This window comes from Bos mutus, chromosome 3 (genome assembly GCF_027580195.1).
Source record: "Bos mutus isolate GX-2022 chromosome 3, NWIPB_WYAK_1.1, whole genome shotgun sequence".
Lineage (NCBI taxonomy): Eukaryota > Metazoa > Chordata > Mammalia > Artiodactyla > Bovidae > Bos > Bos mutus.
Genome location: NC_091619.1, coordinates 21,989,833 through 22,017,531, shown reverse-complemented (window position 1 = coordinate 22,017,531; position 27,699 = coordinate 21,989,833). Strand labels below are relative to the sequence as shown.

General features: G+C 43.4%; 1 protein-coding gene across 1 annotated transcript; it reads right to left on the bottom strand.

Moving 5' to 3' along the window:
• Positions 1-1,118: 1,118 nt before the first annotated feature.
• Positions 1,119-24,695, bottom strand: HMGCS2 (3-hydroxy-3-methylglutaryl-CoA synthase 2). The gene is made up of 10 exons (XM_005895274.3): positions 24,592-24,695; positions 19,070-19,524; positions 15,253-15,378; positions 14,502-14,666; positions 12,596-12,761; positions 9,991-10,161; positions 8,644-8,750; positions 7,914-8,039; positions 6,554-6,665; positions 1,119-1,221 (listed from the first exon to the last, which is right to left on the bottom strand). The coding sequence occupies exons 1-9, from the start codon at positions 24,693-24,695 to the stop codon at positions 6,559-6,561; spliced, it is 1,527 nt and encodes a 508-aa protein (XP_005895336.2). The 3' UTR covers positions 1,119-1,221; positions 6,554-6,558.
• Between the last annotated feature and the right edge of the window lie 3,004 nt (positions 24,696-27,699).

Sequence of the window (27,699 nt, the reverse complement as noted above, 5' to 3'; positions counted from 1 at the left end):
TGCCCCTTTCTCGCTGGGATGGTGGAGGAGACTCTTTACAAGGAAATAACTTGATGCCTCCCATTCCCCTTCTCAGTTGCATCCCCTCAGTCCCAAGCCATTGCTATTTTACAAAAAGATTCTAGATGAAGCAGTGTCCCAACTCAAGGGAGACAAAAGATCCTCTAATGGAAAAATTTCCTGCTAGGTATTGAAATTTTTTTTTTTTTTCTTGGCTGGAGGAGCCAAAAATATAACCTATTAACCTCTGACCTGTGTTTATTTGTGCAGAAAACACTGTCAAGGCATGAGACCAAGGGACTTTGATCTTCAGCTCCTAAAGTCAACTTTGGCCCTTGTCTTCTTGTCTGCTGGCTCTGTGAGGTGCCTTTATTTATTTGGCTGTGCTGGGTCTCAGTAGGGGCAGAGGGATTTTCCGTCTCTGTTGCAGCATGGCCTGGTAACTCTCAGTTGCAGCAGGTGGGATCTAGTTCCCTGACCAGGGATTGAGCCCGGGCCCCCTCTATTGAGAGCATGGAGTTTTTTGGCTGCTGGATTACCAGGGAAGTCCCTGGTAAGGTGTCTTTAGATTAGGTAAGGAAGCTGGGAGTGGAGGTTGTGTTTCAGCCTGCACCTCTCAGCAAGTGGAATTGAAAGGGCGAGAGGGAGGGTGTGAGGTGAGTGCTCAGCAAGCTCGCTGCTGTGGGGGTGCGTGTGGAGAGTGGGGCCTCAGAGTCTGGAGTCATGACAGCTGCTGCACTGTTTGAGTCCTAGTTTCCAAGAAACACAGGAGGCATTCTCTGCTTCTTTGCTTTTTAATTGTTATTTTCACTTAGTACCAAACATGGAATTTAGAAATTCACAGAAAACCCTAAGAAACAAAGACATACCAGCATGGAAATGTAGTAATAACAATAATGACAAAGCTATAACAAACGAGAGGCGAGTTATCTGGATCTTGAAGGAGACAATGGACCCGCCACACTTTCGGTCTGTGATTCAAGGCTGAGTCTCTCCTCTGTCCCGCCACCTCTTCAGAAAGGGCTCTGCAAGCCCATGACAGTGATTGCAGCAGGGAAAGGCAGAAGGACCCATTCAGGATGGCCCCTCACTCTATGGGGCCAGTGTTTACAAGGCTGCTGTGTCCAGTGCAATCTATTTACCAGCTAAGAGTGGGGGCTTTATACAGTTGAAAGAGGGCAGACGTTCTGTAGCACTTTTCCCAGGAAACTCTCCACGTATCTGTAAAGTTTAAAGAAACAGAAGAAGGACATCAACCATGAGTCTCACCCTGGGCAATCCCATCCCCACATCTGCTCCTTGCCCAAGGCGGGCTCTCCTAAACTGCATCCCTAGGTCTGGGTGTTCCACTGCCCCTTGTGGAATGGAGTATTTCCTCCCACATCAATAAGCAAGGATGTCACAGTCATCAGCGACTCCAGCCTTCCAGGGCACTCAAGAAGGAGAAGAATGCCTGGCAGACACCAGGGGAAGCCTACAGGGAGCCCTGAGGCACTCAGGATGTGAAAACACAGGATACAGGCCCCAGATATCTGAGATGCATATGAAAGCAGTGATCTCAGTAAGCCCGGACTCTTACATCTTCCCATACACAGAAACAATAGAATGGGAAAGACCAGAGATCTCTTCAAAATAATTAGAGATACCAAGGGAACATTTCATGCAAAGATGGGCACAATAAAGGACAGAAATGGTATGGACCTAACAAGCAGAAGATATTGAGAAAAGGTGGCAAGAATACACAGAAGAACTATATAAAAAAGATCTTAATGACCCAGATAACCACAATGGTGTGATCACTCACCTAGAGCCAGACATCCTGGAGTCCGAAGTCAAATGGGCCTTAGGAAGCATCACTACAAACAAAGCTAGTGGAGATGATGGAGTTCCAGTTGAGCTATTTCAAATCCTGAAAGATGATGCTGTGAAATTGAGGCACTCAATATGCCAGCAAATTTGGAAAACAGCAGTGGCCACAGGACTGAAAAGGGTCAGTTTCATCCTGATCCCAAAGAAAGGCAATGCCAAAGAATCCTCAAACTACTGCACAATTGCACTCATCTCACATGCTAGCAAAGTAATGCTCAAAATTCTCCAAGCAAGGCTTCAACAGTATGAGAACCAAGAGCTTCCAGATGTTGAAGCTGAATTTAGAAAAGGCAGAGGAACCAGAGATCAAATTGCCAACATCCGTTGGATCATAGAAAAGCAAGAGAATTCCAGAAAAACATCTACTTCTGCTTCATTGACTACACTAAAGCCTTTTACTGTGTGGATCACAACAAACTGTGGGAAATTCTTAGAGATGGGAATACCAGACCACTTTACCTGACTCCTGAGAAACCTGTATGCAGGTCAAGAAGCCACAGTTAGAATGGGACATAGAACAACAGACTGGTTCCAAATAGGGAAAGGAGTACATCAAGGCTGTATATTGTCACCCTGCTTATTTAACTTATACGTTGAGTACATCATGCAAAATACTGGGCTGGATGAAGCACAAGCTGGAATCAAGATTGCAGGGAGAAATATCAGGAACCTCAGATATGCAGATGACACCACCCTTATGGCAGAAAGTGAAGAGGAACTAATGAGCTTCTTGATGGAAGTGAAAGAGGAGAGTGAAAAAAAGTTGGCTTAAAATTTGACATTCAGAAAACGAAGATTATGGCATCTGGTCCCATCACTTCATGGTAAATAGATGTGGAAACAATGGAAACAATAAGCGACTTTATTTTCTTGGGTTCCAAAATCACTGCAGATGGTGACTGCAGCCATGAAATTAAAAGTCGCTTGCTCCTTGGAAGAAAAGCTATGACCAACCTAGACAGCATATTAAAAAGTAGAGACATTACTTTGCTAACAAAGGTCAGTATCATCAAAGCTATGGTTTTTTCCAGTAGTCACATGTGGATATGAGCGTTGGACCATAAAGAAGGCTGAGCGCCAAAGGATTGATGCTTTTGAACTGTGGTGTTGGAGAGGACTCCTGAGAGTCCCTTGGACAGCAAGGAGATCAAACCAGTCAATCCTAAAGGAAATCAGTCCTGAATATTCATTGGAAGGACTGATGCTGAAGCTCCAATACTTTGGCCACCCGATGCAAACAGCTGACTCATTAGAAAAGACCCTGATTCTGGGAAAGACTGAAGGCAGGAGGAGAAGGGGACAACAGAGGATGAGATGGTTGGATGGCATCACTGACACAATGGACATGAATTTGAGCAAGCTCTGGGAGATGGTGAAAGACAGGGATGCCTGGCATACTGCAGTCCATGGGTTGCAAAAAAGTTGGACACTACTGAGCAGCTGAACAGCAACAACAACAATGCATAGAAAAGTGCTAAATTCCTTAACTTGGGGTATCTAGTTTCTTTTAACAATAATCTCTTGATGTTCCGGCTGTTGCCCTTTGTTTTAAAACACATCTACATAATCTGTGTTCTCTCACCTCCACAGAGTGGTTCCCTCAGCTTTACTTGAGATGCTGTCTCCTTCACTTGAAGTCCCCCAAATTCCCACTGAATAAAATGTAACACTCAACTTTTAGGTTGTAGCTATTTTTTAAGTCAACACCCTCTAGCAACAAACCTAGATACCTGAGTGCCCTGAGCCCAATGCCCCAGGAGCCAAGGTTGCAAGATGGGCAGGGTCCCCACGACATGTCCTGTCTGTGAAGGGAGAGCAGACTGGGCAGTGCAGAGCCAGAGCTCCACAGAGCATCATGCTGACATAAAATCTGTGTTTCAGCTAACATCTCATGGTGTAGGCTCATTGTTCCTGTGAGACGAGGATGAGCCCCAGCTTTTCTCTTCATAGATGCAATGCTGCCTGTGGGCCGGGCTTCCCTGACAGCTCAGTTGGTAAAGAATCCGCCTGCAATGCAGGAGACCCCGGTTCGATCCCTGGGTTGGGAAGATCCACTGGAGAAAGGATAGGCTATCCACTCCAGTATTCTTGGGCTTCCCTTGTGGCTCAGCTGGTAAAGAATCTTCCTGCAATGCAGGAGACCTGGGTTGGGAAGATCCCCTGGAAAAGGGAAAGGCTACCCGCTCCAGTATTCTGGCCTGGACAATTCCATGGACTGTACAGTCCATGGGGTCGCAAAGAGTCAGACACGACTGAGCAGCTTTCACAACCTTGTGGACCAGGAGACAGAGGGAACCTGATTTGGAAAGTCTCCCTTGAAAACTCCCAATTGTCTCTCTCTTTCTCCCCTCTCTCTCTGTTTTTGTTGACTGAACTAGCTTGATATAGTTAATGACTCCCTCTTTGCCACTGACTTGCCCTTAAGAATCATAGTACAAACATACAACAGAGAGGCAAACAGTTGACTCCCAGCTAGGGCCAAAGTCTGAAGAGTCTGCTTGTGGAGCCTGTTGCCTGGCCTGTCGGCCCCTTTGCCCACCCTGCCTCGCCCGTAACATCTTAGGCCACACTTGAACTGCCCCACAGAGGCCGGAATGCTGGCAGTGGTTGGGAATGAACAGAGGACACGCCTTATCTGCAGTTCCCTTTTTTATCTGGGTATCTCATTTACTTGGGACTTCCTTCTGTTTCCCTGCTCCCTACCCTGACCTTGGCAAGCCTTTTTAGTCTTCCCCCTTCATATCCCAAAGTAGGGGGAAAAATTTAAAAACCAGAAAAACATTTTGCACAAAAGAAATTGCTTCTTGCTCTTCCATTCTGCTTATCTTACCAGTTTGGAAGATAAACTGAAGGCAGATTCCTGGGTAGGTGAACTACAGGATTCTAATTCCCACTCTTTGATTTTCCTTTAAAATGTACCATAAAGAATTCTCTTAGTTCTCTTCCTGACTCAATTCTCCTCCATCAAACTCTTCTCTCCTCACACCCCTCCCCACTTTCCCCCAAATCTCACTGCTTCCCCCCAGAAGAAATCGCACGAAGGAGGGATTGCTCATAGCCCTTTAGCCTAAGGCTCTCTCCAGCTGGCTCTTCCAGAATCCCCAGCATCTGTTACCTTATGAACCTGTCTCCAACACACTGGTGTGTGCCTTCTCTGATGCTATTCACCTTTGTTAGTGACTTGCTCCTTTGGGACATTACTTTGCCAACAAAGGTCCGTTTAGTCAAGGCTATGGTTTTTCCAGTAGTCATGTATGGATGCAAGAGTTGGACTGTGAAGAAAGCTGAGCGCCAAAGAATTGATGCTTTTGAACTGTGGTGTTGGAGAAGACTCTTGAGAGTCCCTTGGACTGCATGGAGATCCAACCATTCCATTCTAAAGGAGATCAGCCCTGGGTGTTCCTTGGAAGGAATGATGCTAAAGCTGAAACTCCAGTACTTTGGCCACCTCATGCGAAGAGTTGACTCATTGGAAAAGACTGATGCTGGGAGGGATTGGGGGCAGGAGGAAAAGGGAACGACAGAGGATGAGGTGGCTGGATGGCATCACCGACTCGATGGACGTGAGTCTGAGTGAACTCCGGGAGTTGGTGATGGACAGGAAGGCCTGGCATGCTGCGGTTCATGGGGTCGCAAAGAGCAGGACACGACTGAGTGACTGAACTGAGCTGAACTGAACTGCCCCTTTGGAGTACTGAGTTCCACAGTTTCAGGTTCACAGCCCGCTTCCCTTTACAGATGCTAATTTTGTTTCTATCAAGCTTCTAATTCTGCCAACCTTCATATCAGGAGGAGATCAGATAAACAAGTTGACTCTTTTTTCAGATTCAAGATTTAAGGACATGCCCCTTCCCCAGCGTTTGCCTTTTGTAGGCAAAGAGCCCCGAGAGTTGTACTTGGTCATCATGGTGCAAAGTCCCCACCTCTGGTCATTTTGAAAGCTACTGATAAATGGAATGTTGCCTGTCATATGAGTAAACAAAGGATGTCACAGTGTCAGAGACTGCAGCCCTCTAATGTGAGCCCTGAGGAAACTTGGGAAATCTTGTGATACCTAGCCCTAGAAAGCTGAGGTGTATATCAAAGGAATGATTTCAGTGAGCCCATACTCTTGCATCTTCCCATATGCTGAAAAGCCAGAAAAGTCGGAAAAGTGCCAAGTTCCTTAACTTGGGATATCTGGTTTCCTTCAATTAGCAATAATCTTTTGAAGTTCAGACTATCTACCTTTCGTTAAAAAATTTCTATATAACCTGGTGCCCCACACCTCATTTCCTCCCAGCAGCTCTCTCAGTTACTTGAGATGCTGACTCCCGGACTTGAAGTCTTACAAATTCCCACCAAATAAAACATAACTCTCAACATTTAGGTTGTGAATATATTTTTTTAAAACTCTCTGGCTTTTATGCTCTCAGAATTCCATCTGTTATATAACACAGGGGACTCAGCTAGATGCTCTGTGATGACCTAGGTGGGTGGAATCGGGGTGGCAGGTGGGAGGGAGGTCTAAGAGGGAGGGGATATATGTATTGATAGAGCTGATTCACTTTGTTATACAGCAGAAACTAGCACAACATTGTAAAGCAATTACACTCCCAATAAAAATACAGAAGAAGTGAAAAAGAAAGAATTGTATTTGTTGAAGAAAAACTTTAAACCACTAACACTCGAAAATTTCACTCACCACCTTTAGACGGGACGCCGGGCATACTTCCGGCGATACAGCTCATCCACTCGCTCCAGGTACCAAGTGCCTGGGAAAAGGCTGTTCTTATCACCAGGTGGTGAGAAATTCACTGTGGAACCAGAAGGGAGGCAGTATTCACAAAGGGCTCTATGGGGCTGAGGAAGAGAAAATGGTAACTAGAGCTTCATGTGGCGCTCTCCTGGTTGTGCTGTAAGGGGTGGTGAGGTCGCCTTGTCTACACCCAGCAGAACTCTGGGCTAGCAGAAGAACCAGAAGCGGCTGTCCTGTGGCTAGTACCTAAGACTTGTTGACTAGAAACTTTATTATAGGATATGCCGCTTTCCTACAGTAAACAGGCCCTTCTTCCATTGAAATCGTCATCATGTCCTTCTACCAAAGGCACCGAGCTTGAGGGGCACCCCAGAGCATACTGTTTTCTAATAGACACTTCGTTCCTAGCCCTGAGTTTTCCAATTCTGATTCTCTGTAGTATTTCAAAGCTTTGTCCATTAACATTCATTTCAGAGGCCTTATTTTTATTTTAATTGTCTTCTTTTTTGGTCTAACATGTCCCCGGTTCCAGATAAAAACTGACTAATTACTAAGTTTATGGGGTTTTTTTTTGGAACATTCTCAGTTCCATAACTTCAGTCTTCTTTTCAGTGCAAATCATGGGTCCCAAGTTTTGCTTGAAAAAATATGGTTACCCTGGTTTTAAAATCACCATTTGGTTTCTCCAGTCTTAAATTTAGCTTTGGTTTACTTTTCCTTTGTTGCTTTTTAGGGGCAGTATTTTGTTTTATATTTGGTAAGGAAAGGGGGCAATTGGAAGGAAATGGTAGTATTTGCCAATAACATCATTAATTAATTCATTCATTAATCTCTGGCAATCCTGCAAAGTGTATGATTTTAGAAAGGAAGCAACTCAGAAAAGTTCAATAATTTTCTCAAAAATAGAGGGCAAGTGTCACAGGTCAGTTTAGACTTGGATTTCTGGCTCCAAAGTCTGGGCATCTTCAACCATTGCTTAGATACCATCAATATTTTCAAAGCCCATACACCTGGCTTCCCTGGGACTTCATTGTCCAGTATGTATCCTGTTTTGGGTGGCTATCTGTATTTTGTACTGGGAAGCCACATGCTGCCTCCTACCTCTTCCCAACTCTGCCTTCTGCTTCCCCACTCAGTCTGTCCCCCTATGCACCAAACAACCCTTTTCCCCAATCATATATCATAGAAATCATCACTCTCACGTGCTATATTCTAGACTTCTGATGAATTCCTGACACTCAGCTACTGGCATAGAAGCTGAGAAAAATTGCCTTTTCCTCCTCTCTTTCCACCTTTTTTTTCTTACTCTTGTGGTAGTATTGTTCTCTTTGGTTCATTATTTCTGTGAACTCCTCAGGAGACACACGCTTCCGGGAGGCAAGACGTTTCTGCAGGTCTGATGTACTGGATACCAGCTTCTCCAGCGGGGAGCCTGGGAAGCAAAAGCAAGACCCATAAACTTACATCATTGTCATCACTGCTACCAATCACGAGTCCAATATAGAGTCAGCTCCGTGGGAGCTGATGCTCCAAGGAAAAGTGCTCAGTGTATGGCTTAGAATGTCAAGAAATGATCAAGATCATCAAACACAGCATTAGCAAAACTAAGGCAGACCTTCATTTAGTCAAGGTGTATCCCATTTAGTATTTTGATGTACGCCCTTGATTACATCCATCATAAAATAATCAGCACATGTTTACTGGATATCTCAAACCCATCAACTTCTCTTTAACCAGTTGTAATCAAACCATGACTACCTCTCGCCTAGACTATTTGTTGAAACAAACTAACTGGTTTCCCCATATTCACCTTTGTTCCTCAACAGTCTAGTCTCTAATCAGTAGCCAGGGAAGTTCTTCGAATACATAAAATAGACAAACTTATTCCATTGCTTAAATCCCTTTAGGGCTTTCCTTTGTTCTTGGTCACAACATAATTCTGTCAAGATGGGAGCTTTAGTAGTGGTGAAGCAGAAAATGGTTTCTTTTACCAGATGAAACTGGCCAGAAGTGCCTGAACAAAAGACTGGACTCACCCGGAGAAGCATCCTGGGACACCCGGAAAGAAAAGAAACTTGCTGCCAAACCAGAGCCATAAGAGAAGGCACCGATCCTGGAGCCAGCCAAGTCTTGGGCAGAGTGACTGCAGGGAGAGAGATCAAAGCCCAGAAAAACACATCAGCGTTATATTCTGCTCTGCAAATAAACCACCGATCTAGTCAGCCCCTTGCAACTAGAAACGGGCTCTGGGCACTCTGCACAAAGAGGGAGTTTTGGAAGATCCTAGGAGTGGGCCCAAAAGGAAGAAAACTCGCCAAGAGGAGAACAGCTAAAATCCAAGATACTGAAGTCACAGTGAGCACAACAGAATTTCTGGAATATAAAAGGAACTTTTCCCTACCTGTGAAGACAAGACAAATTCAGTGAACTCTGAAGTTACCTCCAAGTAGGGGTCAGACCACTGGATTCACCTCAAGGCTCCCATGTTGACTGGCAATGCTTCAGCAGTTGTAAATTTTTAAATTATCTCCTTGTTAGTAATAATCTGAACAAGTCCAATCATACATGTATATATTTTTTCTTATGTTATATACATGTACTAAATTATAAGTATTTCCTTATAAACTCCACAAAATTGAATATCTATAAAAATAAAAACTAACACTGGGGCACCTGCTGAGCTTTTACTGTTTTAATTGCTTTTGACATTTAACATTCATCAAAATTTTAGATGGTAGGTATTGTTATTACACAAATTTTATAGTTGGGAAAAATGAGGACCGTAATAGTCATTTTTCCAAGGTCAAAGTTAGTAAGTGGTAAAGAGATTTGAACATAAATTGTGGGTTCGAAAACTAGACTCTCTTAATCACAATGCTTTACTGAGTACAGACATTTTAAATGGATGAAATAAAAATATGCATAAAAATTCTCCTATTTTCTTGATATATCCATAGATCTTGCACGCCTGCTGGCATGACACATGCATTTCAGTTTGGAAAAAGCGTTAGTCGTGTCCGATGTATTGCAAACCCAAGGACTCTAGCCTCCCAGGCTGTTCTGTCCGTGGAGTTCTCCAGGCAAAGATACTGGAGTGAGTAGACATCCCCTTCTCCAGGGGATTCTTCCCTCCCCAAAGATCACACCTGGGTCTCCTGCATTGCAGGCAGATTCTTTACCATCTGAGCCACCAGGGAACCACTGTTTAATACTGATGGTCGATCTACCTACACATACACCTTTGAAATACATTTCTTTCATTTTCCTTCCTTCCTTCTTTTTCTTTTTGAAAAAATTCTGTACGAGTAAAGGAATGAAACTTGGTTGACCCTTCAGACCAGAGGCCAGATTTAAGAGGAGGTAGGGACAGATGCAGTACTCACTGGGCCAGAAGTGAGGCCAGGCATCCATATAGGGATGAGGTGTACATATTCCCGTTGTACGTGGAGAGGTAGAGGGAGTTCTTGGTTTTCTTATTGAACATGTTCAGAGAGGCTTTTAGAAATGCTTTATCTACATCCTTATTGGTGTAGGTGTCTTCCAGCTTTAGTCCCCTGTGAGGCAGCCAAAGAAACAGGCCATGTGAGAAGCCACATGAAGGAAGAAGGCAGCAAGCAGAAAGTATAACCGCTACTGGAGAGAAGACTTTGGAACACATGTTTTTATTATAGAATATTCAGAAATACAGAAAATATAGAGGAAGCATCACTAATAGTCTTGCTGCTCAGAGAGAAAGCATCAGTCATAGTTTTCTTAGGGAATCCATTCCAACTTTTATAGTCTGTTGAAAAATAAAACCATGCTATCCATTCTGTTTAGCATGCTTTCTTAACTAATTTTCTTTATATCATGAAATCATCTCCTTTAGCATTATTTTTAAAGACTGCAGAATAGACCGTGATAGGATGTACCCCTCTTTAACCAAACTCCCCATTTCTATCCTCATTAGCTGAAGCAGTGAATAGCTACATGTTATTTTTTTTTTCATGAAACAAACATTTTTTCTCCATTAAAAACTTTTTTATACAATTTAAAAAGTTATTGTCCATTTACAGTTATTACAAAATGTTGGCTATATTCCCCATGTTGAACAATACATCCTTGTAGCCTATTTTATATCATTGTATATCTATTGGAGTGTACTACTGATACCTGTCTGTGCTCAGGCACTCAGTTGTGTCTGACTCTTTGTGACCCCATGGACTGTAGCCCGCCAGGCTCCTCTGTCCATGGGGATTCTCCAGGCAAGAACACTGGAATGGGTTGCCATGCCCTCCTCCAGGGGATCTTCTGACCCAGGGATGGAACCTGCATCTCTGGTGTCTCCTGCATTTCAGGCAGATTCTTTACTGCTGAACCACCAGGAAAGCCCGATATCTAGCTGATGGAGTAGTGATCCGCTGTATATCTAAACCACATCTTCAATCGTTCATCTATTGATGGACACGGGTTGCTTCCACATCTTGGCGATTGTCAATAATACTGATCTGAACATCAGAGTGCAGGTATCTTTTAAAAAAAATTTTTTTTCCAAATGTATACCCAGGAGTGAAATTTCTGGGTCATGTGGTAGGTTTTTTTTTTTTTTTTTTTTTTTTTGAGAAATAACTACATGTTCTTTTAAACAGGTGAAATTACTGAGCCAAAGTTATAAACATCTTTAAGGCTTTTGATTCGTGTTTCCCTATTACTTCCCCAAATCCGTCCACTATTGCTCATTTTCTCATAGCCTTAGGTCTGGGTATTCAAATTTTTTAAAGGCTATGTAAAGAAAACATTGGGCTTCCATCCTAGTTCAGTTGGTAAAGAATCTGCCTGAAATGCAGGAGACCCAGGTTCAATCCCTGGGTTGGAAAGATCCCCTGGAGAAAGAAATGGCGACCCACTCCAGTATTCTTGCCTGGAGAATCCCCAGAGACAGAGGTGCCTGATGGGCCATAGTCCATGGTGTTGCAAAGAGTCAAACACACTGAATGACTAAGCATGCACATAAAGAAAACATTGTTTATATGCATTACTAATGGGCATGCACATTTAAAAATATGCATATGTGCATTTCTTCCCTGAGGAAATTTCTTGTCCATATCTTCTATTTAGTGGGTTTATCTTATTACTGATGAAACTTTCATATATTAAAAATATTAGCCTATTATTTTTGGTATATGTTAAAATTTTTTCCATGGGGCAAGTCTTAGAAGTAGTGTTTGTACTAACTTTGCTGTTTTGGTTAGTTAATAGCAGGGTTAGCAGTAGTAGTTAGAAATGGGGACAGATGTTGGTAGAATACTCTAAAACTTGAAATGAGAAGATACCAAGAAGAAAGGGAAAGATTCCCTTCCCAGTGAGATCTGTTTGTGTTGGTTTCTTTTTTTCTAAATGCCTTGGATTATTGCATCAATAAACAGCATTCTCCCTGCTTTATTGACATCCAAGGAGGGGGAGTATGCTGGACTATCCCTTTTTCATAGATGAGGGGGTGGAGGCAACAAGTTAGACATTCTTTAAGGCAATGGCAAGTGAGAATGAGACCAGGCCTTCCCCAAGTTGCCATCCTGCACTGTGATTATTTGCTTCTAGGTGTTTCTGTATAGACTGTGATATCCTCTAGGCAGGGAGCATGGAGTCACACCCACTTTTATGTCCCTAGAGTTTCATATGATGCCTGACACACAGTTGATATTCATAACATGTTTATTGCCCAAATGATTTAGGCACACTCCCTTTCTCTTTTTCTTATTCTCTGAAACTTTTTAGTCACCTGATTGACAGGTGCCAGCAGGATCCCTCTGCTCTCTGAGATACAAGGTGAGGTCCTTATGTAGACAATAACCCAGTAACCCACACGAGGACTTGATGTCATTTCTACTATGTTAGAGGATTGTTGTTTTTACCTCACAGGAGTGACTAGTCGTCCAGGTTCAAGGCATGAGGAAGCCCCTTCGTTCTCACCCCTCATGAGCCTCTAGGCTCCTCCTGAAGAGGACTCACCTGAAGGCCTCCAAGCCCTTGTAGATGCCAGTCTGTGTGTCACCACTGGCCAACAGGAAGTCATTGAACATCAGGCGGGCCAGGGATTTCTGGACTAACTTGCAGAAAGGCGTGTGAAAAATCATATACTGCACATCATCGAGAGTGAAAGGCCGATCGATGCCAGCTGGAAGAAGTATGAAAGCAAGGATGCCGTGTGTGCTAAGGCCTCCCAGAGAACGAGCTCCTACCTTCAGTGAACACACAGTTTGTTCATTTTACAAACATTTTACTAAGCACTTTCCCAGGTGGTGCTAGTGGTAAAGAACCTGCCTGCTAACATGGAGATGTAAGAGATGTGGGTTCAATCCCTGGGTCGGGAAGATCCCCTGGAGGAGGGCTCAGCAACCCACTCCAGTATTCTTGCCTGGAGAATCCCCATGGACAGAGGAGCCTGGCAGGCTACAGTACACAGGGTTGCAAATATTTGGACAGGACTGAAGTGACTTTGCATGCACACTACTCATAAAATAGGAAAAGAAATAAATGTTTTCTTCCTTTCTGCCATTGCCAACTTCTGTGACAGATAATTCCTCAAATCAACCTCATATTGTATTATTTTCTCTATTTTCCAGAGGAGAAAACAGGGTCTCCAAAATACGAAGCTAAGTTACATGTTCGAGGTCACTCAGCTTGAAAACAGCTGATTTTGGCTTTAGGTTCCAGTGTCTCTGTCTCTACACTCCAGACCTTCTTTCACTCCAAAGGGAAAAGCAATGCGCTCTCTGCCCTTAGGAAGTTAACAATTTGGTGCTGAGATTCAGAGCAGCGTTGATCAAATTCCATATGAGAATGAGGGGTAAAATTAAAATGTCATGAGTTCAGAGGATGCCAGAGCAATTGTAGTGGTTTAATTGCTAAGTCATGTCCAACTCTTTGGGACCCCATGGACTGTAGCCCGCCAGGCTCAGCTGTCCATGGGATTTCCCAGGACAGAATACTGGAGTGGGTTGCCATTTCCTTTTCCAGGGAATCTTCCTGACCCACGGGTTAAGTCTCCTGCATCGCAGGTGGACTCTTTACCGTCTGAACTACCAATTAGCCAGTAGAAATTTTACAATGGGTGGGCAGAGGCTGAGAGGTCTAAGTTGACTCCTTTCTCATGGGGGCAAACTGCATCCCACCCAGCGCAGTGGAAAGGGCCAAGATGCTTTAGGCCACCCCTAGAGCATCCGTGCTCTGATGCTTCAGCACATGCCTTTTCCCACGCTGAAACCTGCCTTTTTCAGACCCAGCTAGGCATAGCCAAATAGGTAAGAACCCTTTGTATTTATTTATTTTTTAAGGTAGGTAAGTTTCTCGGTATTTTTAAAATAAGATTTGTTTCTTATCTGATTATGAAATCAGCACATATTTTTTAGCAGGAAACTTCAGAAACTAAAGGTGAAAATAAAATTAACTTGCAAAGCTACCATGCAGAGAAAGAGATTTACTGATAACACATAAGTATATTGAAAATATAGGTAAGAATTTTCAACATCAATCAGACTTTAAAAGGTGGCAAACTATAAACTGAGTCAAATCACTCCTGACTTCAACAGAAATGAATCCTAGCATCCACAAGACATGGTCACTCTGACTCACACACTACCTTCCCGGGTGGCTGACACCTACAAGCTTCAGCTATGGCTTAGGGTTGTTTACTTTCTTTCACTCAGTTCAAGTTAAAGGCAATTTCATATTTGACTTTGGATGACTTCCAAAGGGACTTCAGCCTAGACCCAGGAAAGCATGTAAGTAGAAGATATGAAATAATTCTCTTGAGATCATTTGCAAAGGAGAAAAGAGTCCTTGTCTTAAGAGTTTAGGACACACTCTCAGCCTCATGTAAGTAGAGTCCGTGACTTCGGCCCTCTGAGCCCCATACCTTGCTTCCACTGTTTCTCGATCTTTTGACGGTAGAATGCGTAGCATTTGTCCAGGGCCCGTAAGTAGCACTGGATGGAGAGCTTCCCATCCACCAGTGGGTACTCTGAAGTCACATCTGGTTTGTAGAAGTCGTACACATTCTCCATGTGGGTTCCTCTAAGCCCTGGTGAGGCACACAGAGGGATTCAGAAACTGCACAGTGCAGCCCACATTGAGCAGAGAGGGTGGGAAATCCCTGTACAAGCAACCCCCTGGTCTTTATCTGTCTCATGCCCTAAGCCCAAGGCCTACTGATTATCCCTCAGGTGTTCAAAGGGAGTTAATTAGATGAATGCCTTTTTATAAGTGAGATGTATATTTCTATTTCCACACCTATATGGGCTTAAAGAAATCTGGAACAGACTCCAAAAGTCTCAAAGGAAAGCTCTTACTTTATATCCAACTATTTTCTTTTATTTTCAGTGGTCAGTTTAGCTCCCAAAGGGTCCTTGTCAGCAGCACAAATGCCATTCAATCCAAACACCATTATCCTGATGTGTGATGGTATAGATGAAGCCACCTTGATCCTTCTCTTCCCTTTCTCCCTGCCCTCTGCTCCCCAGTCTAGTCTTTTGAAGGCAAGCAGTTTCATCCTCAAGTCCATACTTCAGCCCTGAATATTCCAGTTGGAATTAAGAGCTAAGAGCTAAGCATTTGGCCATGCCATGCAGTCCCCGGGTACCGTGCTTACTGTACAGTGTACTACGAACCTCTCTCGAGGACCAGAGGGGCCTCGGGCCCAACCAGCATTGCCACAGCTCCAGCCCCGCCTGTGGGGCGAGCGTTACCACTGGGGTAGACTGCGATGTCCCCACAGACCACCAGTGCATAGCGACCTGTAAAGAGAAAAGAAATAATTATTATTACTGCCAAATCTCCAGTAGAGTGAAAGTCTCCTCTATGCCAGGCACAATTTTAGGTCCTGGGATACATCACTGAACCAAAATAAAAATCCCTACCCACGTGAAACTTACACTCTAGTGAAGTGTAAATGACACTGCAGGAAATGCAATGTCAAAACTCAGTGTTCTCTGACTCAAGCTGTAAAAATTCCGCATTTATTCAACCAAAAATTCATAAATCAGCACTTTTTAGGTGTGTACTCTTTGTAGTGCTATAGTGGAAATTCTTTCCAAATCACAGAAGGCCAAAGGATGGGAAGGAAACTAATATTTGAAATCCTAGACACCAGTTATCTTCAAACAATCCTTTAAACAATCCATTGAGTCAGGTAATGTCCACATTTGTAGAGGACAACATTGCCTTGCAGAGAATTTAGGTAATTTGTCTAAGGTCACCCATTTAGTGAATATGGAATTTTGTATTCAAACTCAGTTCTGACTGGATCCTAAACAAGGTGCTTTGAAAAATCGAGTACCACTTTCTTTGTGAGAAGAATTAATGTTCAGAAGGCAATGGCACCGCACTCCAGTAGTCTTGCCTGGAAAATCCCATGGACAGAGGAGCCTGGTGGGCTGCAGTCCATGGGGTCGCTGGGAGTTGGACACGATTGAGCGACTTCACTTTCACTTTTTACTTTCATGCATGGGAGAAGGAAATGACAACACACTCCAGTGTTCTTGCCTGGAGAATCCCAGGGACGGAGGAGCCTGGTGGGCTGCCCTCTGTGGGGTCACACAGAGTCGGACACGACTGAAGCGACTTAGCAGCAGCAGCAGCAACCACGTTTAATGTAGATGATCAATGAAACTACTTCTATAATAGGCAGATGATTATTCAATAAATAATTGTTGTCTTGAGTATTAGTTGTTACTTCTTCATTTAGTACTGCTTGCTCCTAAACGTGGGTATGTGGAAAAGACACGGCAGTACTTTTAGTATTCTTCCTAACCTGTCAGAAACAGGTATCTCCTCTTTATAGACAAAGGAATTGGGGCCCAGAGAACTTAAGTCACTCGCCTAAAGTCACACAGCTAATAGATGATGGGATAAGGATTTAGTCAGAATTCCAACCCACATTTGCTGAAACCCAAGAATTTTCTGTTAAGACTGTTTAACCACGCCAACAAAACAGTATTTTTTCTCCCCAATTTTATATATATGAATATAAAAAATAATACATAAAAGTATAAGATAAATATATAATAAACAAACATAATATATATAAACAAAATTTATATGTTATATAAAATTTGGAAACTCTAGAAGAGTATTTATTAATACAAGCCATTAAGGAAGAGACCAGTGAATTTGATTATCTAAAAATGAAAACCTTCTATCAGAAATACAAAAGACAAACTGGTGATGTATTTATAATACAGCCAACAAAAAATTATTTTCCTTCATAGATAAATGTCTCATCAGAAAGGTATATAATAGGAAAATGGCCAATAAACATCATAAAAATATCAAAATTCTCATAATAAAAGGAAAATCAGTGATACTATACTTTACTTATTAAGCTGACAAAGATTAGAAAGTTTGAAGTTAGTACATTCCAACAATATATTAGTACTTTTTGAAGAGCAATTTGGCACATTCTATCAAACTTTTTAATTAAACGATCCTGCAATTCCATTTCTAGGAATCTATTCTTACAACATATAGTTATGAGCATGCAAAGCTACTGTCTTAAATATTAACACTTTTTATAATAATTGCAAAAAATATACAACAATTTAAATATCCATCTATATGGGACTAAGATTTGGTGTACCCATCAATAGAATTTATAATGTCTTTTAAAAGAATGAGGTAGACCTTATATGTATCTAGAGATATCTATAGAATAACCTCTAAGACATAGTAAAGATGAGGAATAATGTGTGCAATGTTAAAAAATGAATAGATAAGTATAGGCTTACAGGTACATACATAGAAAATTTCTGAAAGAATCCATGGAAACTATGAGGATTAAATTCTGGAAATTGGTAATGGGGTAGCAAAATAAATTTTTTCTTTACTTTGAACCCTTTTGTCTATCTATGTACACACACACATATATACATATATGCTGTAGGTTTCATTTACCTTCATAATAAAAGGCAAGGAAAAATGAGGTCTCTCAGGTAGTTCAAGCCAGTACCACTCTTTCCTTCCCTCATACCCTGCTGTCTCTTTGGAGTGGTTCAAAACTTCTTGGTGCACTCCAGAACCACCTGCTTCCTTTGAAAGGTCCCAGGTGGATGGTTGGCCATTTCAGAAGCAGAAATCACATCTACACTGGCCTTGTCTGGTCTTGGAGGTTGCCATTAGGCTCAAACTTAAATATGCTTTTTGTGAAAGTACAGACTAACAATTCACTTCATAATGTTTGTTTAATATTTTTCCCAAGAAGATAACAGATTAAAGAAGGATGCATTTGCAGCTCTCTCCTGTGGAATACACAACCATTCAGCAGAATCTATTCATTTGAAATGACATGCTTAAAGCTGATAATGCCCCCAAATATAGGCTCTGATTCTTCACTAAAGGCTGGTGAGTGTCCCTTTAATTTGTATTCTCTAACCTAATGCTTGGTTTGACAGATTGGTGGTGTTGGTAGTGGGGTTGCTGGAGAAGTAATAATACAAATACCAAGCAAGAGCACTATAAGGACAGATTTGAGGATGTAGAGTCTGGAACATCGCAAATCAATGGAACTATTAATGGTGAGGCCATGCAGGGCAATCGGAAAAACACTAAATGGGTGTGTGGAATTGTACTGCCTTGCTGCACGAACAGAGAAAAATCCTTAAACTCTTCTTGGCCTCTATGTGGAGTACTGGATTAGATAATCTCTAAGGTCCCCACCAACATCAAGATTAATTTTTAAATTAATGCTTATTATGGTTTCTAAAGTTTTAAGTTCTAGTTTCCAACTTAGTAAATGGAGGGCCTTGTCTGTCCAGGAACTGTTTTCTCACATCTCCATTAATACCATGTTTAATCCTATCAGCCCTGGAAAGCAGGTAGGCAAATAAAAACTTCGAGTCTCGCAGAGGTTAAGGGACTTGTCATTAGTTACTGATAAAGCTAGGTTTCTAATTCTCCTAGGAACCAGGTGAGGGAGAGAGGGTAGAAATACCCTGTGTCATAGTCTATCCTGTGATTCTTTGGGTCTATTTTTACCAGGGTGCTTTCTCCTTAACACCTACACTTGTTTAAATCTTTTAACATCACCAATCTCTTTGTCTCTTAGAGACTTAAGAGAAACCTTAAAGAAACAGGAACACTGAAGTGGGAAATACACTGAATTTGGTTTGGTTTCTTGTTCCCGCCACACACAACATGTAAATTATTAGATTCTCCATTTTTTTTATCCATAAAACAGGTATGATATCCACTTTCTAGGGTGTGATGAAGACTCAGTGAATAGCTATGTGAACATGCTCCCTGAGTAACTGTAAGAAACCATCCAAGTCTGAGGGGTTGATGTCACTGTGGTTGTTGGATGATCACAACAGCTGTGTGTGTGATGTATCCTTTCTTTGGTGGATGAACCTACCCGGGGAACAGAAAAGCAAAACTGAGGCTTCAGCATCTACCCCAGCTCGCTTCTTACATAAGGCCTCTGGCAGTACATACCATCCCAGGAGCTAGATTCCATCCAGTTGGCAGCATTGAAGAGGGAGGCAGTGCCACCGTAGCAGGCATTGGTGGTATCTATGCCCTCAATGTCAGTGTTGCCTGAATCCTGGAAGAGCTCCATAAGCACTGTTTTGACAGCCTTGGACTTATCGATGATGGTCTCAGTGCCCACTTCCAGGCGGCCCACAGAGTCCCAGGGGAGCTGCGTGCGCTCCATCAGCTGTTGCACCACCGTCAGGCACAGGGAGTTGACATCCTCCTGGACTGAGCAGAAGCCCATCTGGGTCTGGCCCAAGCCCACGGTGTACCTCCCTGCCTCCACTTTGTTAAACTTCTCCAGCTCTGTTTGGTCCACATATTGGGCTGGAAAGTAGACCTCCATGGCAAGAATACCCACATCCTTTGGCCAAGTATCTGTTTTGGCCAAGGGGACAGCCGGAACTGTAGAAAAACTGTAACAGAGAAAACAATCAAAATTCCATGAATGGTCTCTAGCTAGTTTCCTTAAAAGACAATACAGCAATCATTTCATTCATTTTTAAAAATATATTTTGAAGATATGAGATAGATACAAATTTAGGATTGTTCTATTTTTAGCAGATGAATACAAATTTAGAATTGCTGTATTTTTCTGTTTAATTTACCCTTTTATCCTTGGTAACTGTCCCTTTGGTATTTTTATGGCTAAATACATGTGGAACAAGCAAAGGCTGTGGGAATATAGAAGGCTGACAGGCAAATTCTATTTTTTCTTTTTAATTTTTGCCTATACCCTGTGGCATGTGGGACCTTAATGCCCCGACCAGGAATCAAACTCACACCCTCTGCCTTGGAAAGCAGAGTCTTAACCACTGAACCTCCAGGGAAGTTCCAAGGGCAATTCTAAATGGAAACAGAGAAAAAGTGGAGAAAGGGTCAGTAAGGAGGGAAGAGATAAACTTTCTTTCCTGGACCCGCCACCCCTTTTCAGTCTGGATTCCTAATCCGCCTGGAGATCTGCAATTTCTCTTTCTAGCTAGCAGTAAAGAACTCACCAAGCACATTTTCCATTGTTTCATATAAAAGTACCTGAAAGCTGGTTACTTTAGAAATATTCTTAATTTTCCAGATGTTGAAAGCAAGGCAAACATTGGTGAAGTGTTATGCCCAGGGTAACTTCTTAGTCTCTCATGTGTTAGAAATATTCTGCCCTGGGTCTTCCCTTGTGGCTCAGTGGATAAGAATCCACCTGCCAATGCAGGGAACATGGGTTTGGTCCTTGCTCCGGGAGTATCCTTCCTGCTGCCCAGCAACTAAGCCAGTGCCTAACTACTGAGCTTGTGCTCTAGAGCCCAGGAATGGAAGTTACTGAGCCCACAGGCTGCGACTATTGAAGCTCCAGTGCCCTGGAGCTTGTGCTCCGCAACAAGAGAAGCCACCGCAATCAGAACCTTGCTCACTGCAGAGAAGAATAGACCCCACTCACCACAACTAAAGAAAGCCTGAGAGCAGCAATGAAGACCCAGTGCCGCCAATAAATGCATGAATCTTTTTTTTTTTTTTTTTTTTTTAAGAAATATTCTGTCCTTTCAGTCCTGAGTGCCGCCAGATTCCTTTGACTTGCATCTGGCTACAGAATTCCTGATGGTGGAAGTGATACGACGGCTCTGCAGGCTTATCAGTTTAGCTCTATGCCACAGAAATTGTAGTTCAGATGGAATGTATCCATCCATCATCCTTAGGACTCAGGGCTTCTCTTAACGCCAGTTTTTCTGTAACACAGGTCATTTTGAAGGACTGCTGGGAGGCAAAAAGTGGATCATGTGATCACAAGATAGTGAGTCTAAGTGATAAATGCTTATTCCTATCAGACAAGGGAAGATCGAAGTTTAGTTCTCTGCCCTATTTATTTGGTGCCACTCAAATAAGTGGAGTCTATACTCTCAAATGTTTGTGGAGGAGCTCCCAGTACTAGGAACTAATAGCTAGCCGGATCTCAGTCCTGTGCTTGAGTGGATTTCCCCTCATCCTCATTCTCTCTATGTCTTCTCTAAGCTCACTCCATTCCTCTCCCCAGTGAGAAATCTCAAGTATCAAGGAAAGGTTCCAAGAATAAGTCTCTTGGTAACTTTTGTAACTGTCTTTGTAGGAGATTATTACTTGGAAATAGATTCCAGAGCCTTGAAGAAAAGATGTAGATGTTTCCAGAAACATAAGAGTACAGGAGTTAAGAGTATGCATCTAATCATGTACTTTCTGTAAATGATAATACATATATATATGCATTAATATACAATATTTGTTGTTCTCTTTCTGATTTAATTCACTCTGTATAACAGACTATAGGTCCATCCACGTCTCTACAATGACCTTATTTCATTCCTTTTAGCTGCTGAGTAAAGACCCTGATGCTGGGAAAGATTGAGGGCAGGAGGAGAAGGGGATGACAGGATGAGATGGCTGGATGGCATCACCGACTCAATGGACATGAGCTGGGTAGGCTCCGGGAGTTGGTGACAGACAGGGAGGCCTGGCGTGCTGCAGTTCATGGGGTTGCAGAGTCGGACACGACTGAGTGACTCAACTGAACTGAACTGAATATTTATAGAGAATGGGCTTGTGGACACAGCAGAAGGTCAGGGGAAGGAAGGTTGAGACGAACTGGGAGATTAGGATCGACACACACTACCATGTGTATAATAGCTAGCTAGTGGGAATGTGCTGTTTAGCACAGGGAGCTCAGCTCTGCACTCTGTGGTGACCTAGAGGGGTGGGATGGAGCGGGGTGAGAAAGAGGCTCAAGAGGGAGGATATATATGTATACATATAGCTGATTCACTTCATTGTACAGCAGAAACTTACTCAACATTGTAAAGCAATTACACTCCAATAAAAAAGAATACTATAAAGACACAAACATAGAGAACAATATATGGATACCAAGGAGGAAAAGAGGCATGGGATGAGTTGGGAGATTGGGATTGACACCATTGAAACTATATATAAAATAGATAACTAATGAGAGCCTACTGTATACCATGGGAAACTCCACTCAATACTCTATGGTGATCTAAATGGGAAGGAAATCCAAAAAAGAGAGTATACATGTATGTGTATAGCCAATTCACTTTGCTGTACAACAAAAACTAACACAGCATAACAACTATAAATCAAAAAAATTTTTTTAAATAAATAATTAGAAAGCAAACAATAGCTTTGTTTAGTCTAAAACTGGTTTTGTTCTGGTGTTGCTTGGTTCAAGAACATGCACCAAACTTCTTTTTCTTTATTCTCTCTCGCTTCTTTTGTGTTTCAAAATTAGTTATTACATGCTAGGCACTGTGCCATGGAGGGCTGTGGGGGTGGAGGGAATGGGAAGAAAGAAGGTCAAGGTTCTTGGGAGCCTCCTCAACCAGTGGGAGGAATGAGATAAGCACATACATACTATGTAACCCAGCTGAGAGTCAGAATGTGCTAAAGGTCACAGAAAAACCCACAGGAGTTCAAAGGAAGCAGAGATCTGTGTGTGGGAGGATCAGGAATGGTTTCAAGGAAGGGACTAGATCTGAAGTCAACCTTGATGCGTGAGTCGAGTTTCTGCTGATGAAGAATTGGCAGGGGGGCTACAGAGGCAGTGCCATAGCAGGGGGTGATTGACCAGGTGAGGATACCTGGAGCAGAGAGTGAAGGGGAGCAGGGGGATAACACATGAGAAAAGCAGGTGGGGAGCCATGAAGTGGAGGGCACAGTTCTCCCTTAATTTTAAAGGTGGTGAAGCCCTCCGGGTTATGGAGCAGTCCTTCTGGTAGATTTAGAGCCGATGCAGGTTGGGTTAGAGGGAACAGACACACAGAGAAAAGGAGAGCCATAAGGAGCACTTTTAATACCCATCAGGCCATGGAAAATGGGATGAACCATGCGTACACTAAAAGGGAAATGTGAACCCTGATTCCAAGTGTTTGAACCCAGCAGGTCAGAACTGGGGCAGGCTGGTGAGGACTGAGGTCTGTCTCCTGGAGGGCAGCCAATGATTGCTTATTGAAACAAGCAAATATACGTCAATCCCTTCCTCACAAATGCAAAACCAGGTTAAATTCTGGGACATTTGGCCTGTATGCAGGGGGTGGAGGAGAGCATGGAGGAAGGTGGGGAGTCATGAAGAAAATAAAAAGTCTAGGGAGTGTCACCTCCTACCAGACACATCCACACACCCAGGTTCCCTTAGTACCCAGCGAGGGAAGACCCTGGACCAAAGGTGTTTTTCTAAACATTCATGGAGGGCTTTCCATGTGGAACTAGTGGTAAAGAGCCCACCTGCAAATGCAAGAGATGTAAGAGACACAGGTTTGATCCCTGGGTTGGGAAGATCCCCTGGAGGAGGGCTTGGCAACCTACTGCAGTTTTCTTGCCTGGAAAATCCCATGGACGGAGGAGCCTGGTGTGCTTTAGTTCATAGGGTCACAAACAGCCAGACATGACTGAAGCTACTTAGCATGCACACACGGCAACTTCCCTGGTGGTCTGGTGGTTAAGAATCTGCCTCCCAATTCAGGGGACACATGTGGTCCAGGAGGATTCCGCATGCCATGGAGCAAATAAGCCCGTGTGCCACAGCTACTGAGCTTTGTGCTGCAAATACTGAAGCCTGTGTACGTAGAGCCCATGCTCCACCAGAAAAGAAGCACCACAATGAAAAGCCCACTCACCGAAACTAGAGTAGACTCCGCTCACCACAACTAGAGAAAGCCCACACCCAGCAATGAAGACCCAGTGCAGTCAACAAGAAAAAGACGCAGTGCGGCAATAAATAAATGAGTAAATAAATATTACAGATCTATCCAAGGAACTTGATGTAGGGATGGGAGGTAAGAAAAGGCTAGTCCTAAAGTACAGTGGATAGTTTAGGCACCCTAGGGTGCTAGTGGTTGCTGTGTGACATCAATGCTGGGAGACTGCAGTACTTGGGCCAAACTGGGAGAATGTTTACCAAGGAAAGGAGTGTGTGTGTGCTCCTGGGCACAAGCTCATTGCACACGCACAGGCAAACTCTGATCTTTTACACTCATGTTCCCCTTTCCTTAAATCAGAGAGCGGAGAAACACCTTCTTATCCTCAGTCCATTCTGAATCTGGCTGCAGTGACTTGCAGCAGCTGGTTTTACTAACACTGCAGTTGAAACAGCATCCTGAAGGTCTCAGCAGGGCTTGGGTGAAAGGTGAAAACAGTGCCAGAGAGGAGGATGCCGTGGGCCCTGGCACTGATATTTCTACTGCTTTGTGCCTCTAGGGGAGTAAAACGTGTTGCTGACATCAGCAGGGGCAGAGGTTTGATATCCTGAAATTCTGTAAACAGACCTGGGCTGTCTGTTTAGAAATGAGGTAACTGAGACCTTGAGAGGTTAACTTGTTTATCTAAGGCTGTGCCCAAGACTTGTCAACTTTTGACTGGGATTCTAATGAGCCCTCATGCCTCTCTTTTACTGGTTCCTCACCGCTTCTCCAAGAGTAACCCGTGCAGTCCTGGGGACCAGTGAGGCTCACCTGGGGTGGGCTGCTGGGAGAAGGCGGGCAGGCAGGAGGGAAGCTTCTTGCATCACTCTCTTAACTTGCAACACCTGCCTCACTGGAGTCAACAGCCGCTGCATTTTCGGAGGAGTGAGCAGAAAGCCAGCAATTCACAGTCCTCGGGGGAGATGCCCAGCGGTGTTGGTTTGGGCTTTATAGATCCCGGAGACTCCTGCCTCCGGAAGCCCTGCCCCTGCTTATCGAGGCTCCATGGCTTCTAGAACTAGGCAAAAGGTCTCATTTAGAATATGGGCGAGTCAAAGAAAAACACCATCTCTCCAACATGTACATAGCTGCCCTGCTTCTGGGCATGTGTGGGAAAGGGTGGCACTGACCCCACCTTTTCTTGGGCTCTTGCGGCAGCCTTGGTTATGCTCAGCCACCTCAGGAGGCCATGGTGCTCCTTGTAACACATCCTAGGGTACCCCCACCTGGTCTGCCTCGAACCGTTGTCTGAATTACTCTCACTTGGCAGTCCAGGAAGCTCTAGTGACCTGTTATTATTGTGATGGCCAAATATTTCGTTCAGGTTTTTCTGTAAGATGTTATGGAAACCCCAAATGGACTTTTTGGTCAACCCAATCTTTAAAAGTAAAAAAATTCATTCACTTACTTATTTTTTGGTGGCACTGGGTATTCGTTGCTGCTGGTGGGCTTTCTCTAGCTGTGGTGAACAGGGGCTACTCTTTGTTGCGGCGCGTGGGCTTCTCATTGCTGTGGCTTCTCTTGTTGCAGATAATGGGCTCTAAAGGTACACAGGCTTCAGTAGTTGTGGCAAGCAGGCTCCACAGCATGTGGAATTTTCCCAGACCAGGGATCAAACCCATGTCCCCTGCATTAGCAGGCGGATTCTTATTCTCTGTACCACCAGGGAAGTCCCAACCCAGTATTTTAATGTATTGAAATAAAAACAAAAATCTTTCAGAATCAAAGAGAATGAATCTTTTCACAGAAGCCCTTTAAGTAGTTGACAGTAGGTCCTGGCACACAGGCAAAGGGCTATTAGAGAGGACATGGAGCCTGCTCTATGGCTCCTATTTTCAGTCACTTTATCATAGCTCTATACAGTTTCCAAGTACAGTGCAGTAAGTGCTGCCATAAAAGAACCAGAGCCCTGAAGAGATGATTGTCATTTGAAACACGGTATCTCTTGAAGAGGAAAAGTCTACTTTAGTGGTGAGGCTAGTGACCTGTGGACAGGTGATGTGGCTTTCTCAAAGACCTACAGCTAGTGAATAGCAGGCTGGGGACTTAATCATGTCATTTCACTCCAGATTTGACTCTTTCCATGTTTGTCTTCTACTTTGCAATAAAAAGGTTCCTTTCATCTGATCTTCCAATGAGTCTCTGCCTCTCCACTCTTCTCTCATGGCCCCGATCTTCCTGTCATTTGTAAGAATCATGCACTCACTCATCACTTTGCTCAGTTAATCCCTCTGTGTAATATGACTCTGTGGAGGGCAGAGAGAGGAGCCAGAGTGGTTTTTGCTTCAGGGAAGACAGAGGCAACTTCATTTCCCTGAAGACAGAGACCTGCCAGGTGCCCCCAGAAGCCCAAGTCTCCTAGGTCTTCTGTCATCTTTAGATTCTTGCCTCCATGCATCTTGGTGTTTTACTGCTCTAATGCAACCTCCCACTTTGCTCTGTCACCCCATGTCCTTCCACTGAGCCATTGGCAAAGTTCTATCACCCACTGAAAATTCCTTATTGCTGATCTTTTTTTTTTTTTTCCCTGAAAATGCCCTTTGCTTCTTTCTTGGTCTCAGACCACAGCTCTCACATGGTAGTTGCATTCTTTGCTTTCCACCATATGCGCCCCACCCTGGCCACCAGTACTGTAGGTACTGCAGTGCTTGCAATAGGCATAGAAGGTCATGGCAACCCACTTCAGTATTCTTGCCTGGAGAATCCCATAGAGAGAGGAGCCTGGAGGGCTACAGTCCGTAGGGTTGCAAAGAGTTGGATTGCAGGTCTATGTCTGCAGGTCTATTTCTGTTTTGTATATAAATTCATGTACATCATTTGTTAAATGTCACATATAAGTAACAACCTACTTAGTATGATGATCTCTAGTATAAATTTCTATACTCGTACGACTGAAGCAACATAGCATAGCATAACCTTTTGCTTTTCAGTGATGCTGCCAAAGTATTTTTCCTCTCTTTCCTCTCAACAGTCCCATTCTGTACAAGCACATATCATCAGTCTGGGCCACTCAGTGCCTTTTGTTCTTGCAGTCAATCATCAGTCTTGTTCCATTGCTCTTGTTCATGAATACAGGAGCACAGCGATTGTTGCCTTCCTTTCCACCCTCAATCCTCAGCATTCTTGGAGATGTCAATCTCTACATAGATAATTCATTCACACTGGCTTCTCACTTAAGTCCCCACTCCCATGATTTTGTCTTCCATTTGACCCCAGCCTCCCACTCCACACACACACTCTTTTTATTATTAATATTATTGAGGTATAGTTGAATTACAATGCTGTGTAGACATGCATTGGGGGTAGAAAGATTGCTGCACCCATCTACAGTGCTGGCATTCAGCCACACGGGCACAAAGTCCAAACTTGCTAGCTCGGCATCCTCTTCATCATCTGGCCTGCTGTGTTTCCAGCAGTTTCAGTGATGTGACCCATTCACCAGTCCACTAGCTGGAAGACCTTGTGCCTCTCTGAACCACAGTTTCCCTGGTTTGTGGACCTTGACTCTTTCTCTTTTCTACAGAGCTTGCCTGACAGACACCTTGCGTGTAAGGCAGACTTAAGTGGTTGCTCTTCCCGCCACCATTTCTCCGGTCATCCACCCCTTTAGCCTAAAACACTCCCTTCTCCTTGCTATTGACTTATAGCATAGTGTTTTCAGATTCTTTTTCCTTACAGGTTATTACAAACTATCCAGTATAGTTCCCTGTTCTATACAGTAGGTCTTTGTTGGATATTTATTTTATATAAGGTAGTGTATGTATCCTAAAGGAGGGCATGGCAACCCACTCCAGTATTCTTTTTTGGAGAATCCCATGGACAAAGGAGCCTGGTGGGCTAGAGTCCATGGGCTCACAAAGAGTTAGATTGCAGGTCTAT